We start from the raw sequence: 12,372 nt of genomic DNA, 5'->3' as shown, positions 1-12,372 counted from the left end.
GATGGCATGAGAACCTGGGAGGGGATCGGTGGAGGAGTTAAAGAGTTGAAGTCTGATAGGAGAAGGCAGTGGATCATCGAACAGAGGGAAAAAGAGAAGGAAGTGGGAAACCAGGGGGAGATGACGGGCAGATCTTGCAGGCAAGGGAGGACAAAAGGTGAAAGGGCCACAAAAAAGGGGCGAGAGGGTGCTGGAACTGATGGATGTAGTTACTGGAGGCTAGAGAAATCAATGTTCATGTCATGAGGTTGGAGACTACTCAAACAGAGGAGGAAATGTTGCTTCTCCAATCTGCATTTGGCGTCATTGTGGCAGTAAAGGCAGCCATGGATAGACATGTTGGAGGCCTCAGTAGCGTTGCGGTTAGCGTGATGCTTATTGCATCATGGGACTCCAGAGTAGGGAGTTCAATTCCAGCATTGTCTGTAAGGAGTCCCTGTGAAAGGCACAGGTTTTCTCTGGGTGCTTGGGTTTCTTCCCCCCCACCCCCACCCCACCCCAGTCCAAAGATGTACTGGTTAGTAGATTAATTGGTCATTGTAACTGGTTATTGATCCCGTGATGACGTTAGGGATAAATCGGGGGTTGCTGTGGAGTGCAGCTTGAAAAGCCGGATGGGTCTATTCTGCATTGTATCTCTAAATTTTCAAAAAAATTGTGTGGAAATCAAATTGAAATGGATGGCGACCTGGCTCTCTTGATGGATGGCAAAGGTACTTGACATGGCCACCCATTTCAATTTGACTCTCCATTCCCATTCATTCCAGAATTAATTAATTCATAATTAGGAGATTCGTTCGATAATTAATTGATTAGTTCTGAATTTTTCATAAATAATTCATTCCATTGTGTTAATACAATTATATCTGAGAAACCCTGTTCCATTTAAAAGGTGTGCAAATAGGGTATAACCTGGCTTTGTGAGAAGGTGTAATTGGGTGATAGTAAATTTTCAGCTCATTTCTCTCTTTGCAGGTTTCCATTTTTGTTGAACTCATGAAAAAAACCCCTATATTTTGAACTTGTTTTATGCTATCCTACAATCCTGACGTCCGCCAAGAAGTATTTTCAGTAAAGAATAGGGATTTGATTCAGATGCGAAATAATTGGTCCCGAATGAGGTAACTTATGGCCCAACTGTGGTTATTTGCAGGCTGGAACATGAGTATCGCTGGTCAGCTAAACAAACTGCAGCTTACCTTTGTGACTCAAGACAAAGCAGAATTTAAGATGGCTCTGTGCAACAGAACTACAGCTAACAATTGTGAACCCATAAAGGAGATGCATGTTACCGCAGGAACAGTAAGTTCATATTGACACGTTGCATTTATAAATAATTATGGTAAATAGACATAATGAAAATTTTCAATTAGCATGTACTGTATTTGTAAATTTTGTGAAAAGGGTAATTTTATTGAAATATGTATGAACCTAAGGGGGTCAGGTTTAAATGGTAGAAACTTAAAACAAAGGGTCATAGTTATAATTGGGTGGCAGGGTGAAGATACACCCCTACTAAAGGAGATGTAAGATGCTCCTTCCCTTCGCTAGTCCACAGGTCATCCTTGGGCGAGATGTAGTACCTGCTTAGCCCCCTGATCGGGTGGTGATGGTCGTATGAGCAGCTGGTGCACATCACAAGTCCTGGTTATGTGCCCACTGACGCCAGGCAGACAACCTCTGAAGAGTATTGATAACAGCTGGGGTCACCCGTCTTGTGAAGACACTGTCCAGAAGAAGCAGTGTCGAACCACTTCTGTGGAAAAATTTGCCAAGAGCAATCATGGTCTTGGAAAGATCATGATCGCTTACGTCCTATGACTCGACCCAGAAGAAATGATCATAGTCATAAAATAAGAAGCTGATAATTTAAAGCAGAAGTTATTAATTTCATCTTGCAGAAGGTGATGAATGTCTAGAATTGCAAATCCCAGAGGGCTGTCAAGGCTTGGATCCTTAAGGTTGTCGTAGCCAGGGGAGATAGTGCGGATGAGGTCCCACTACCTAGTAAATGCTCCCCAAGGATTGTCTCAAAAAGCCTCTGATAACCAATTCCAGCTCCTGGCCTTCATGTGTGGCTTAGATACTAAACCCACCCTCTCTCTATTCCCTAAGCAGCGCATTTTGAGACGAAAGACGTGTAGCACCCAACCTGGGTATCGGGGACAATGAAGGCCGGCAGCAATTACGCCTTTTTGGCACATTAGAATCTCTTGACCTGCATTTTGTTCTCTTGCGATATTGTTGGCTATCAATTAGTAAATAGAAAGATATGAAATAGCTTGCGAAATGCTCCTATTTTTCATATTAGTTTCTGTATCAATGCAATAAATATTGACACGACTTATCTCGTTATAGATGGGTGCCTATTCTGCAGTTTTAAACTTTCCTAATGATGAATGTGACAGCAACATTTGTGTGCAGGTACGTGAGGACTGTCTCAAAGGAAAATTGTATTAATGTATCCCTTCTCTTGTCATTTTTTTGGGTTTGGGAGCAGGGAATTCTTTGTGCAATAAAATGTTGGGAATAATCGTGATCCTTTGACCCCTTAGTCATGTGCAAGAGAAGCTAGGCTGATAGGTGTGAATGAGATAAGACTCTACTATCTCCTCCTTTATCTTTGTACTTGAGAAAACATTGATTAAGGGCTTGGTGGGAAGTTCAAGCCTCAAAATCTGGTTAGGACAGTAGAAATGCCAGGGAGGATAGATGAATGCTCTTCTTGTGGGACGTGGGAAGGCAGGGAGATCTCCAGTGTCCCTGACAACTACAGTACATCTGTGAGAAGTGTATCTGGCTGCAACTTATACCACACCACGTTAAGGTGTTGGAGCTGGAACTGGACGAGCTCTAGATCATTCGGGAGTTTGTGGGTCGTGAGAGTGTAGAATGAGCTGCTAGTGCATGTGGTGCATGTGAGCTCGATTTCAACATTTGAGAGAAGTTTGGATAGGTACATGGATGGTGAGGGTAATGGAGGGCTATGGACCCAGTGCAGGTTGATGGGATTAGGCAGTTTAAATGGTTTGGCATGGACTAGATGGGCCGAATGGAGTGTTTTTGCACTACTTTTCTGTACACTATGAACACTATAAAGTGGTAGGGCAGGTAGAGAAAGTGGTATACAATTCACAATAAGGCATACACAGTTCAGAGCTTAATCGATAGAGGATTAGAAGACCTGTTTAATTTTTATAAATCATTAGACCAGCCTCAACTGGAGAATTGCATTCAGTTCTGTTATATTGGGCTTGCTTCATTATAGAAAGGGGAAGGTACAGGGATGACTTTCATGAACTGTACCTGGGATGAAGGAACTCAGTTAGCAAGAGAGATCGGAGAGACCGGGAGTCCTTACCTTAACGAAGGGGAGGCCTGGGGAATCCAATAGAGTAGTGTGGATACAGTTGAAGGAGGGTTGACATGAGAAAATATCTCTGCATCCCGTGTATGGAATATGGAATATGGAATTGCCTACCTGCTGATGTGGTGGAGGCAGTTCCCACTCTGGCCTTCATTAGGGAACTGGATAGTTGCACAGTGCACCATGAGAAAAGATTTACAAGGTTATGGAGAAGAGGCTGGTGATGTAACTCAAGAGTTTATTTGGTGGGGTGCTGGTGTAGACAGGTGAGGCCTCATGGTCTCCCTCTGTTTTGCAGCCAGAAGTTCTAGGAAGCCACTCACTGTTGGTTGTCCATGATGTGTAGGTCAAGGATTCAGTCCTGAATCTTCACATGATGCACTTGCCAATTGGACTGAGAAATTTACCCTAATGTTATTTAAAGTTAATAATTGTTCGTATTTTTTAATATAAATCTAAATAATATGTCTTGGCAGGGTTGGCGGACAGATATTGAATATTCTGTTCGGGTGCAGTTCTGCGGCAGTTTGTGCAGTAAGTAATTGGCTTTTTTTTAATAAGAGACAAATTGCTGGTGCAATGAAAAATTCCGATTGAAGTAATTTAGTAACAAAGTATAATACATAATAATAAATTATCTTTAATGTTAGAATGGAATAATAAACAGCATTATCAATCTCCATCCACTTTTCAGAATCAGGTTTAGTATCACTGGCATGAAATTTATTGTTATGCAGCAGCTAAATTAAATAAGTACTGCAAAAAAACATAGTGAGGTAGCATTCATGGTTTCAACGTCCATGCAGAAATCTCATGGCAGAAGGGAGAAGCTGCTTCTCAAACATTACAGGAGCCTGAAGGCACACATTCAACTCCTCGTTGACAAAAAGAAGGCATATCCTGGATGATGGGGGTTCTTAATGATAGAACCTTTTTTTTAAGGCATCACTCCTTGAGGATGTCTTGGATGCCGGGGAGACTAATGCTCACAATGGAGCTGACTGAGTTTACAACTTTCTGCAGCTTTTAGCGATACTGTGCAGTGGTGGAGGACCACCTCCTTTCCCTCCCCCCGACCCATACCAGACGGTGCTGCAGCCAGTTAGAAAGCTCTCCACGGTATATCTGTAGAAACTTGCGAGTGTCTTTGGCGACATACCAAATCTCCTCAAACTCCCAATGAAGTATAGCCGCTGTCGTGCCTTCTGTATAACTGCATTGATATGTTGGTTTGACAATAGATCCGCAGAGATAGTGACACCCAGCTACATGTTGTAATAAAGAGTCTAAAATGATATTTCAGCCAAAGAGGTATAGCCATATTGGAGCTTCTGACCTAGTCTAAAGCCATGGCAAATTTTCTTGGTCAAGGATTATTGGCAAAAAATCTACCAGCAGGCCTAATGAGGTCATGACTGTAGCGCTGCAGCATCAGAAGAGGCTGTGTTTCATCTTTGAAGAGCTGTAAAATTCTATGACAAATGCGGCTACACCTGTGTAGGTCTTGGTGGAAATGGGGATCAAACCAGGTTCAAGACCTAAGTAAATCACATCAGATAACAAAACTTGTGTAAATTTTGGCAGAGAATGAAACCCATTTAATTTGAGAAAGGAGAAAAAGATGAATGTGGGCTATAACAGAGTGTGAGAACTATGTACGTTGTGACAAACAGCAAAACCTAAATAAGTCATGAAAGAGACACAAGTATCAAAAAAAAATGCATGAAGCTAGAATGGAAGGTGTGGAGTCTCTTGCAAAGGCCCACTGCCATCTTTATCACCAGTGGTCTTGGGGAGTAACAGAAAGTGGGGCAGTGGAGGGCAAGAGTCAGTAAAGATGCAGGTCCCACCTGCCCCTCCCCTACTGGTATCTCCGTGTTAGAGAAGCAGGAAAAGAAAATGGATATTGGTGAGGAATGTCTCCACCTATGTCTTTACACCAGGGGTTTTCAACTGGGGTCCATGGACCCCTTGCTTAATGGTATTGGTCCAAGGCATAAAACAACATGGGAAGCTCTGTCTTACACACTTTTGTACACAACATTACCTAGAATTTATTTACTTTCTCTTACAGAAGAAAACCACACAACGGCTTCCCCAAGACTTCTCTGGCCATTGGCAATCACCGCTATTTTATTGATTACAATAACTCTGTTAATCTATTCTGGATACATGCTATTCACAGGTGAGAAATGAATGGAAGTATAAATGCATACAACTATACAGAAAATACATAACTTATGTACGAGCTGTCACTATTTGCATGGATTAAAGTATTGTGGTAACTGGCAGGAGCTCTTTACCTCAAGCGTTTTCTCAGAGGTGTCTAGTTTCCATGGTAATTCGTTCCATAGATTTTTGCTTATTTATCATTTTAAGATTTCTTTTGGAATTCACAGATAGGCCATTGAAGCTACTACACATTCAAATCTCTAGTTCTTATCTCCCTCTCAGATACTTCTGTTAAGCTTGGATTCTGCTGCCTTCTGGCAGTGATTTCTAGTGGTTAGCAATCTGATTCCATGGCAATAGGACCACACTAAGTTGGGTCAGGCTCAGATTGCGCATTGGACTGGCTATGGTCAGATTGTGTTCAGGGTGAGTGTTGATCTGAATACCTGAGCAAATCTCAGTTTGATCCCAATTTTGTGCAGACATTCTGCCTTTTATCAGCTTAGTTACAACCACGAAATGACTTGGGCTTGTGGTGACCAGGTGGAGAGGGAGGAGCAGCAGAGTTAAAACGCTGGGCTCTGTGGCCAGGTCCCATGCCACTGCTGGGTCAACCACTGGGAAGCCCAGGCAATCAGCCAGAAGTCCAGGCTACAATATGCGACTTGCACTCTCCTCCCAGTATGGTGAGAAAAGCTCATGAAAGGTGGGAGAAAAGACCTTTCAGTGCAGCATGAGTGGGAATAGTCCTGTGACTTCATATGAATTATACCTTCATTCCATTCCCTTTGGATATATATTTTAGTGAGGAAACCTAATGGGAGAGGACATGCCATCTTCTCATTGCTACTATCAAGGAGGAGTTACAGGAACCTGAAGACACGCACTCAGTGATTCAGGAACAGCTCCTTCTCCTCTGCCATCAGATTTCTGAATGGACATTAAACCCATGAACACTACCTCACTACTTTCCTCCCCTCCTTTTAATTTATTTTTTATAGAAACAGCACTGTGCAAAAGTCTTCAGCACATACTGTATGTAGCTAAGTTGCCTAAGACTTCTGCGTAGTGCTGTAGTAATTTTGTGTATTGCACTGGACTGCTGCCGCAAAACAAGAACAAACTTTGTGATATATATGAGTGATGGTAAAGTTGATTCTGATATGGGTCTTTGTTGTGGACTGAAAGTGAGAAGGGGGCAGGGAGAGGGGAATCATGGTTGGAAAAAGAGGAAGGAGAAAGGAAGGAGTGGGAAGTATAAGAGAGGCATTTGTAATGATCAATAAACCAATTGTTTGGAATTAAATGACCTTGCCTGGTGTCTCAGGGCTGGGTGTGTCTGCACCCATGCCACCATCCCCTCCTCTTGCCCCTGGCAGTCCCACTCCCCTCTCCACCCTCCGACATCCCTTGCTCCTGCCAGATTAACAAGCTCACTCTCTGCTCCACATTGACAGATACAGTACTGTGCAAAGGTCTTGGGCTCCCTAGCTATATCTATGTGCCTAAGTCTTTCGCACAGTACTGTATACGTTGTAATTTATAGTTTTTATTGCATTGTACTGCTGCTGGGAGACATCAAATTTCATGACATATGCCGGTGATAGTAAACCTGATTCCGATCCCAGGTGGCAAATTGCATCAGGATCCCGGTCAGAGTGTGCAGTCTCCCTGATAATAAGCTCAGGCACTGGATAAACAGGACCTCAGCAACACAACTGAACAATTTTCTTGCGGTTGGTCAACTAACATTTCAGGGCTAACCACTTTCCCCTTACTAGATATTATCTTGTGCAGGAGACAGCTGTTCCCTAATTAGCTTGTTGATTAATTTTCTTGTTGATGCGTTGAGGAGTACTTTAGCTCTTGGCAATATTGTAAAATTGGCAGTGTGGTAACTTCTTGCTGTTACATTTATAATGTCTAACACATGGCCTACAGGCCGACAGGTAAAGTCATTGAGCCCAAATTTGCGTCTTGGCTCTCACTTGATAGTCTGATAGACCAATCAAAGGCAGGTAGAGAGTACTGCGAACTCCCAAGAAAATAGTGGCATTTTGTCATGAGTTAAGATGACTGTTAGTTATTGATGAGTCATTCTGAGCTGGGGGGAGGCTGACTACTGAGGTACATGTTGACTGTAAGGTATTTACAGTAGATTGTTAAAGACGTATTCATAATCAGTTCCAGGAAATGCGATAGTTTCCTGGTGACTTTTATACATTTATACAGTGCAGAATAGGCCCTTCCTGCCCTTTGAGCTGCACCAACTGGCAGTTACCCAATTTAACCCTAGCCTAACCACGGGACAATTTACAATGATCAATTGACCTGCAAACAGGTACGTCTTTGGACTATGGACGGAAACCCCCATGCTGTCACGGGGAGAACGTATCAACTCCTTACAGGCAGTGGCAGGAATTGAACCTGGTTTGCTGTCACCGTAAGACGTTGTTATAAGCATTACTCTACCTCACCGCAATTTTACATTGCATAGTGTAACTATCAATTCCCGGTGCAAGGCACGGGCTCTGATCAAAGTGACCATTAATCTCCGTGTGGTGAAGCTTGGCAAATGCGGTGAGCGTTGGCTGAGGTCATGACTGGTTGCCAAATGAAGCCTTGCTCCAAGGTCAACATCGAAACTAAATGAGAATAGTTTCATCTGTTCAGAGGGTTAAAAGTTGCATATTGACTGTCCAAGTTTACTGTACTGTTGTGTGTTGCTATTTGTTTTTAAATGTAATCGTTGCTAAAATTAGTCAATATTTCTGCAGTTCTTCAACAGCCTTACCAAAGAGTGTTCCTGTATTCAGGCCAATTATCCAGAAGGTAAGAAAACTTTAGAATTGACTAATAGAAGCACTAAAGTAACTGCAGATTTTTCTTGTTGTCTATTGACACCTGATATTCTTTGTGGCATAAATGTGTGAGAGTGACATTGTTCAAATCTCCAATTGATTAACATGGAAGAAATTAACAAAGCTAATGACCTAGGTCGAAGGCATTGTATGAAGACAGTCCGTTATCTGCACTAGGTTTCTACACTGATGTTTATTTGGTAAATTAAAAGAACACAGCAGTGTACACAGGATGAATTCCTCTGCTGACAACTTCTCGGAGCTAATGCACAGTTTAGTAGTACTATAGTATTATTGGTAGTGTCCTAATTTATTCTGCATTTCATTTAAATGCATAATTTGTTACTAAATTAAATGGTTGATTGTCTTTTTTTATACCCTTTTAACTATTTCCATGAAACCTTGGCTAATTGGGGCAGCTGCTTAATTGGGCAAAAACTGTACTGGTCCGGATGTGTCTCTGTGTTAACCTGAATCCACTGAGTACAGAATAGTTTCCAGTTTGACTGGAATACAGAAGCAAATCCGTGTTTTAAAAAAAAATTCCAAACTTTGTAGAAAGTGTCTGTGATTGAAGTTTTGGCTCTTCCTCCAAGAATTGTATGTGACCCTAAATCTCCAGTGTGACTAATTTGCCCTGGGGGTATACTTTGTTTTTGATCTGACTGTACATGCAACTACGAAAGGTGATTGATAAGTTCATGGCCTAATTTTACAAAACCTGGCACATTTACTTTTCAACATAGTCCCCTCCTACATGTCCACACTTAGTCCACCGGTCGTGGAGCATACGGATCCCTTCTTTGTAGAAATGGTCCGCAGCAGGGGTGATTGATAAGTTCGTGGCCTAAGGTAGAAGGAGATGCGTTATTAACGTCAAACTTTCTGCATTATCACTCAAAGAGCTGAAACACACGTGCATGTAACGAGAGCACCTTGGATCTCCAGGTGGTCCACAGCAGGGTGATTGATAAGTTCGTGGCCTAAGGTAGAAGGAGATGAGTTATACAGCTCTCATTACGTGCACGTGCAGTTCAACTCTTTGAGTGAAAATGCAGAAAGTTTGAAGTTTCTCCTTATCTCCTTCTACCTTTGGCCACAAACTTATCAATCACCCCTGCTGTGGACCACCTGGAGGTCCAAGACACCGACTTCTACAAAGAAGGGATCCGTATGCTCCACGACCGCTGGACTGAGTGTGTAAATGTAGGAAAAATAAATGTGCTAGATTTTCTAAAATTGACTCCTTCTACCTTAGACCACGAACTTATCAATCACCCCTCGTATGTTTGCGTTTTTTTATATATATACCTGTGCACAAAAATGACCAGGTATCTTAATCTGCATAAAAATTGTACTTTGTGTTGAATTGGAAAAAAAATACAGTTTACTCAAGGCTAAACTCCAGATCATAAACTGAATTACAATATTTTCCTCACTGAAACTTTCTTGTTCTTTTTCAGCATCAATACAGACGTGAAAGGAATTTCTCAGCTTTGAAAGTTTTCCATTCCACTTTGAGCTAATCAAAGAATCTTGTCATGTAACAAGGATGAAGTTTACTCTAAGCTGTTTGGATGTGAAGACATAATGCTTCAGACTGTTAGCAGATACTGTATCCTGATATTTACACCTTTGGAATATGACAAGGATGAAAATGAAGCACTTCTAGTTTGCTGAAAGATTTCCAAAGAGGAAGATGGGAGCATGATGTTGTTGTTATATTCCTGATAATAACCCAATCATTTCAGTCTGATATGTGTGAACAAAACTACATTTAACTTCATATTATCTGTCAAATCTATGTGAATTATTATTTGCAAGTGGGTATCACAAGAATCTTTTCATCTTTTGCTGTTTACTTGTACCTTTTACTTTTTGGTGATCTATCCTTGTCAGAGGGTGACTGTAAATCTGAATCATTTACAGTTCTCAGTGGCAACAGAGTAGGCAGCTTAAATGGCTCAGCACAGACTAGATAGGCTGAAGGGCCTGATTTTGTGTTGTACTTTTCTGTGACTCCTTAACATATTAGTGCTTATGCAGACCAGAAGAAAGTTTTTTTTTACCAGAAAGTCAATCTAATTTTCAACCTTACCTAAAATGTGACAGCATCTGGCAGACAAAAAGTTATTAAATGTAGCGATACAGTATGGAGGATGCCTTCTGGCCCTCTGAGCTGTGTCCTGGCAGCAACCCCACAACCCCAATTAACCTGAGCCTAATCACTGGACAATTTACAATGACCTATTAACCTACCTGGTACCTCTTTGGACTGTGGGAGGAAACCAGAGCACCCAGTTAAAACCCACACGTTCCACTGGGAAGGTATACAGAGCCTCCTTACGGAGCAATGCCAGAATTGAACTCCGATCTCCGGAATACCCCAAGCTGTAATAACGTTCTGCTAACAACTACGCTACTGTGGCATCAAAACATAGCTTCATCCATGATGTATAACTTTGAGAAATATTTACATTTGAATTAAAAAGAAAACGTGACAACCAATTTGGAAATAATTTTTCCATGATCAGACTACAATAGCCAAATAAATATATTTTAAATTCTATATTAATGTAAAAGTGGTAGCGAATAAAGATATTGTAATGAATTTTGTAATTTGAAGAACTATTTTGTATTTGTTTTGTGTTATTATCAACACTGCATTTGAAAGTGTACATTAACAAATGCTTCTGAGTATTACAAACATTTTTTTAATTGGAATCTGCACCTTCCATTTCAGGGGGAATAATTTATGACTGTTACATCACATAGTGAAACAAATATTTGGAACAACCACTTAACGTTTTAGACACCTGTTAGATAGAAGTTTCCTTGTACGAGTTCTGCTTGTGATGGGTTGAGCATCGAGCTAGCAATTCGGCCTCATATAACAGACAAACGCTAAAGAAATGGCAAGGTTTTCGCCGAATGCGCCAAACTGGTGTAGGGAGGAACATTTAGATAGATGTTATGTTTTATATAGAGCTTGTATAATCTTACCTTTGAGCCATTTCATTAATTATCATTGAGAAATGGTTTGATAGAAGTTTCCTGAGATACAAGAAATAATAATCATTGCAATTGGTTAAAGCTTGTTAGTAACATATAAAACCAAATGAAAGTGCTTCTACAATTGTGTTTTTATTGACTATCTCAGTGTTTTGTGCCTCCTTGATCTTCCATATATATATTTATAAGCTGAAAATGCACCTGGAGGCAGATACAAAAATCCGATTTTTTTAACTGTGTGTGTGTGTATATATATATATAGAAAAAAGTATCATTTGCTAAGTGTGTGAAATAGAATTTCATTATAATTTTTAAAAAGCAAATAAAAGAGAAAGTTATTTTTTGTATTGCTGTGTTAATAATTATTTTGGTGCAGCTGATGAATGTTTTTTGTGTCCTTGTGCCCCAACGGTCAGATTTCAAATGAAGTCTGTGCGGTCAATCCACCCTGGTAAATGCAAGACATGCATAATGGATTCCATTTTCCCCTTTAATGACCAACAATAGTCGAACATACTATAAATTGCAGAAACCCTGGTTTCTAGCATTCCCACCGAATTAGTGGACAAAATTGAGTCCTGAAGAAGGGTCTCAGCCTGAAATGTTGACTGTTTACTCTCTTCCAAACTGAGTTCCCCCTGTGTGTTGATAATTGCTGGGAATTCCTTCAGACCACCATTAATGGCAAAGCTTGTGGTTCCAAGTTTTGGAATATCCTCTCTCTGTCATTTTTCTCATGCAGGACCTTCCTTCATGCCTACCTCTGGTGATGCTGTTGGTCACTTATCTAATGTCCTCTGCTTTAATAGACAAGTTTTTCAGTTTGAGGCTTAAAAACTGTTAAATTTCTGTAGAGGCTCTGATGTCTACTTTTACTATGTGGTTGATTTACAGGTCTGGTGATTCCGATGACTGCCTAGGTTCTTAACGGAAAACTGGCAGATGGAATACAGGGTCGAG

The 12,372-nt window shown here is 41.0% G+C and overlaps 1 protein-coding gene across 1 annotated transcript in view; it reads left to right on the top strand.

Moving 5' to 3' along the window:
- Nucleotides 1-11,735, top strand: part of il17rel (interleukin 17 receptor E-like) — a 42,047-nt gene extending 30,312 nt beyond the window's left edge. Inside the window, exons 13-18 of the mRNA XM_063072149.1 lie at nt 1,154-1,302; nt 2,359-2,424; nt 3,844-3,901; nt 5,442-5,552; nt 8,317-8,371; nt 9,864-11,735. Coding sequence (XP_062928219.1) covers nt 1,154-1,302; nt 2,359-2,424; nt 3,844-3,901; nt 5,442-5,552; nt 8,317-8,371; nt 9,864-9,900 — 476 coding nt within the window. The 3' untranslated portion in view covers nt 9,901-11,735. The remainder of the gene's footprint in view (nt 1-1,153; nt 1,303-2,358; nt 2,425-3,843; nt 3,902-5,441; nt 5,553-8,316; nt 8,372-9,863) is intronic.
- Nucleotides 11,736-12,372: the final 637 nt, after the last annotated feature.

The sequence above is a fragment of the Mobula hypostoma genome, chromosome 20 (genome assembly GCF_963921235.1).
Source record: "Mobula hypostoma chromosome 20, sMobHyp1.1, whole genome shotgun sequence".
NCBI classification, from domain to species: domain Eukaryota; kingdom Metazoa; phylum Chordata; class Chondrichthyes; order Myliobatiformes; family Myliobatidae; genus Mobula; species Mobula hypostoma.
Note: the sequence above shows the minus strand (reverse complement) of the source record. Positions and strands in the feature narration are given on the sequence as shown.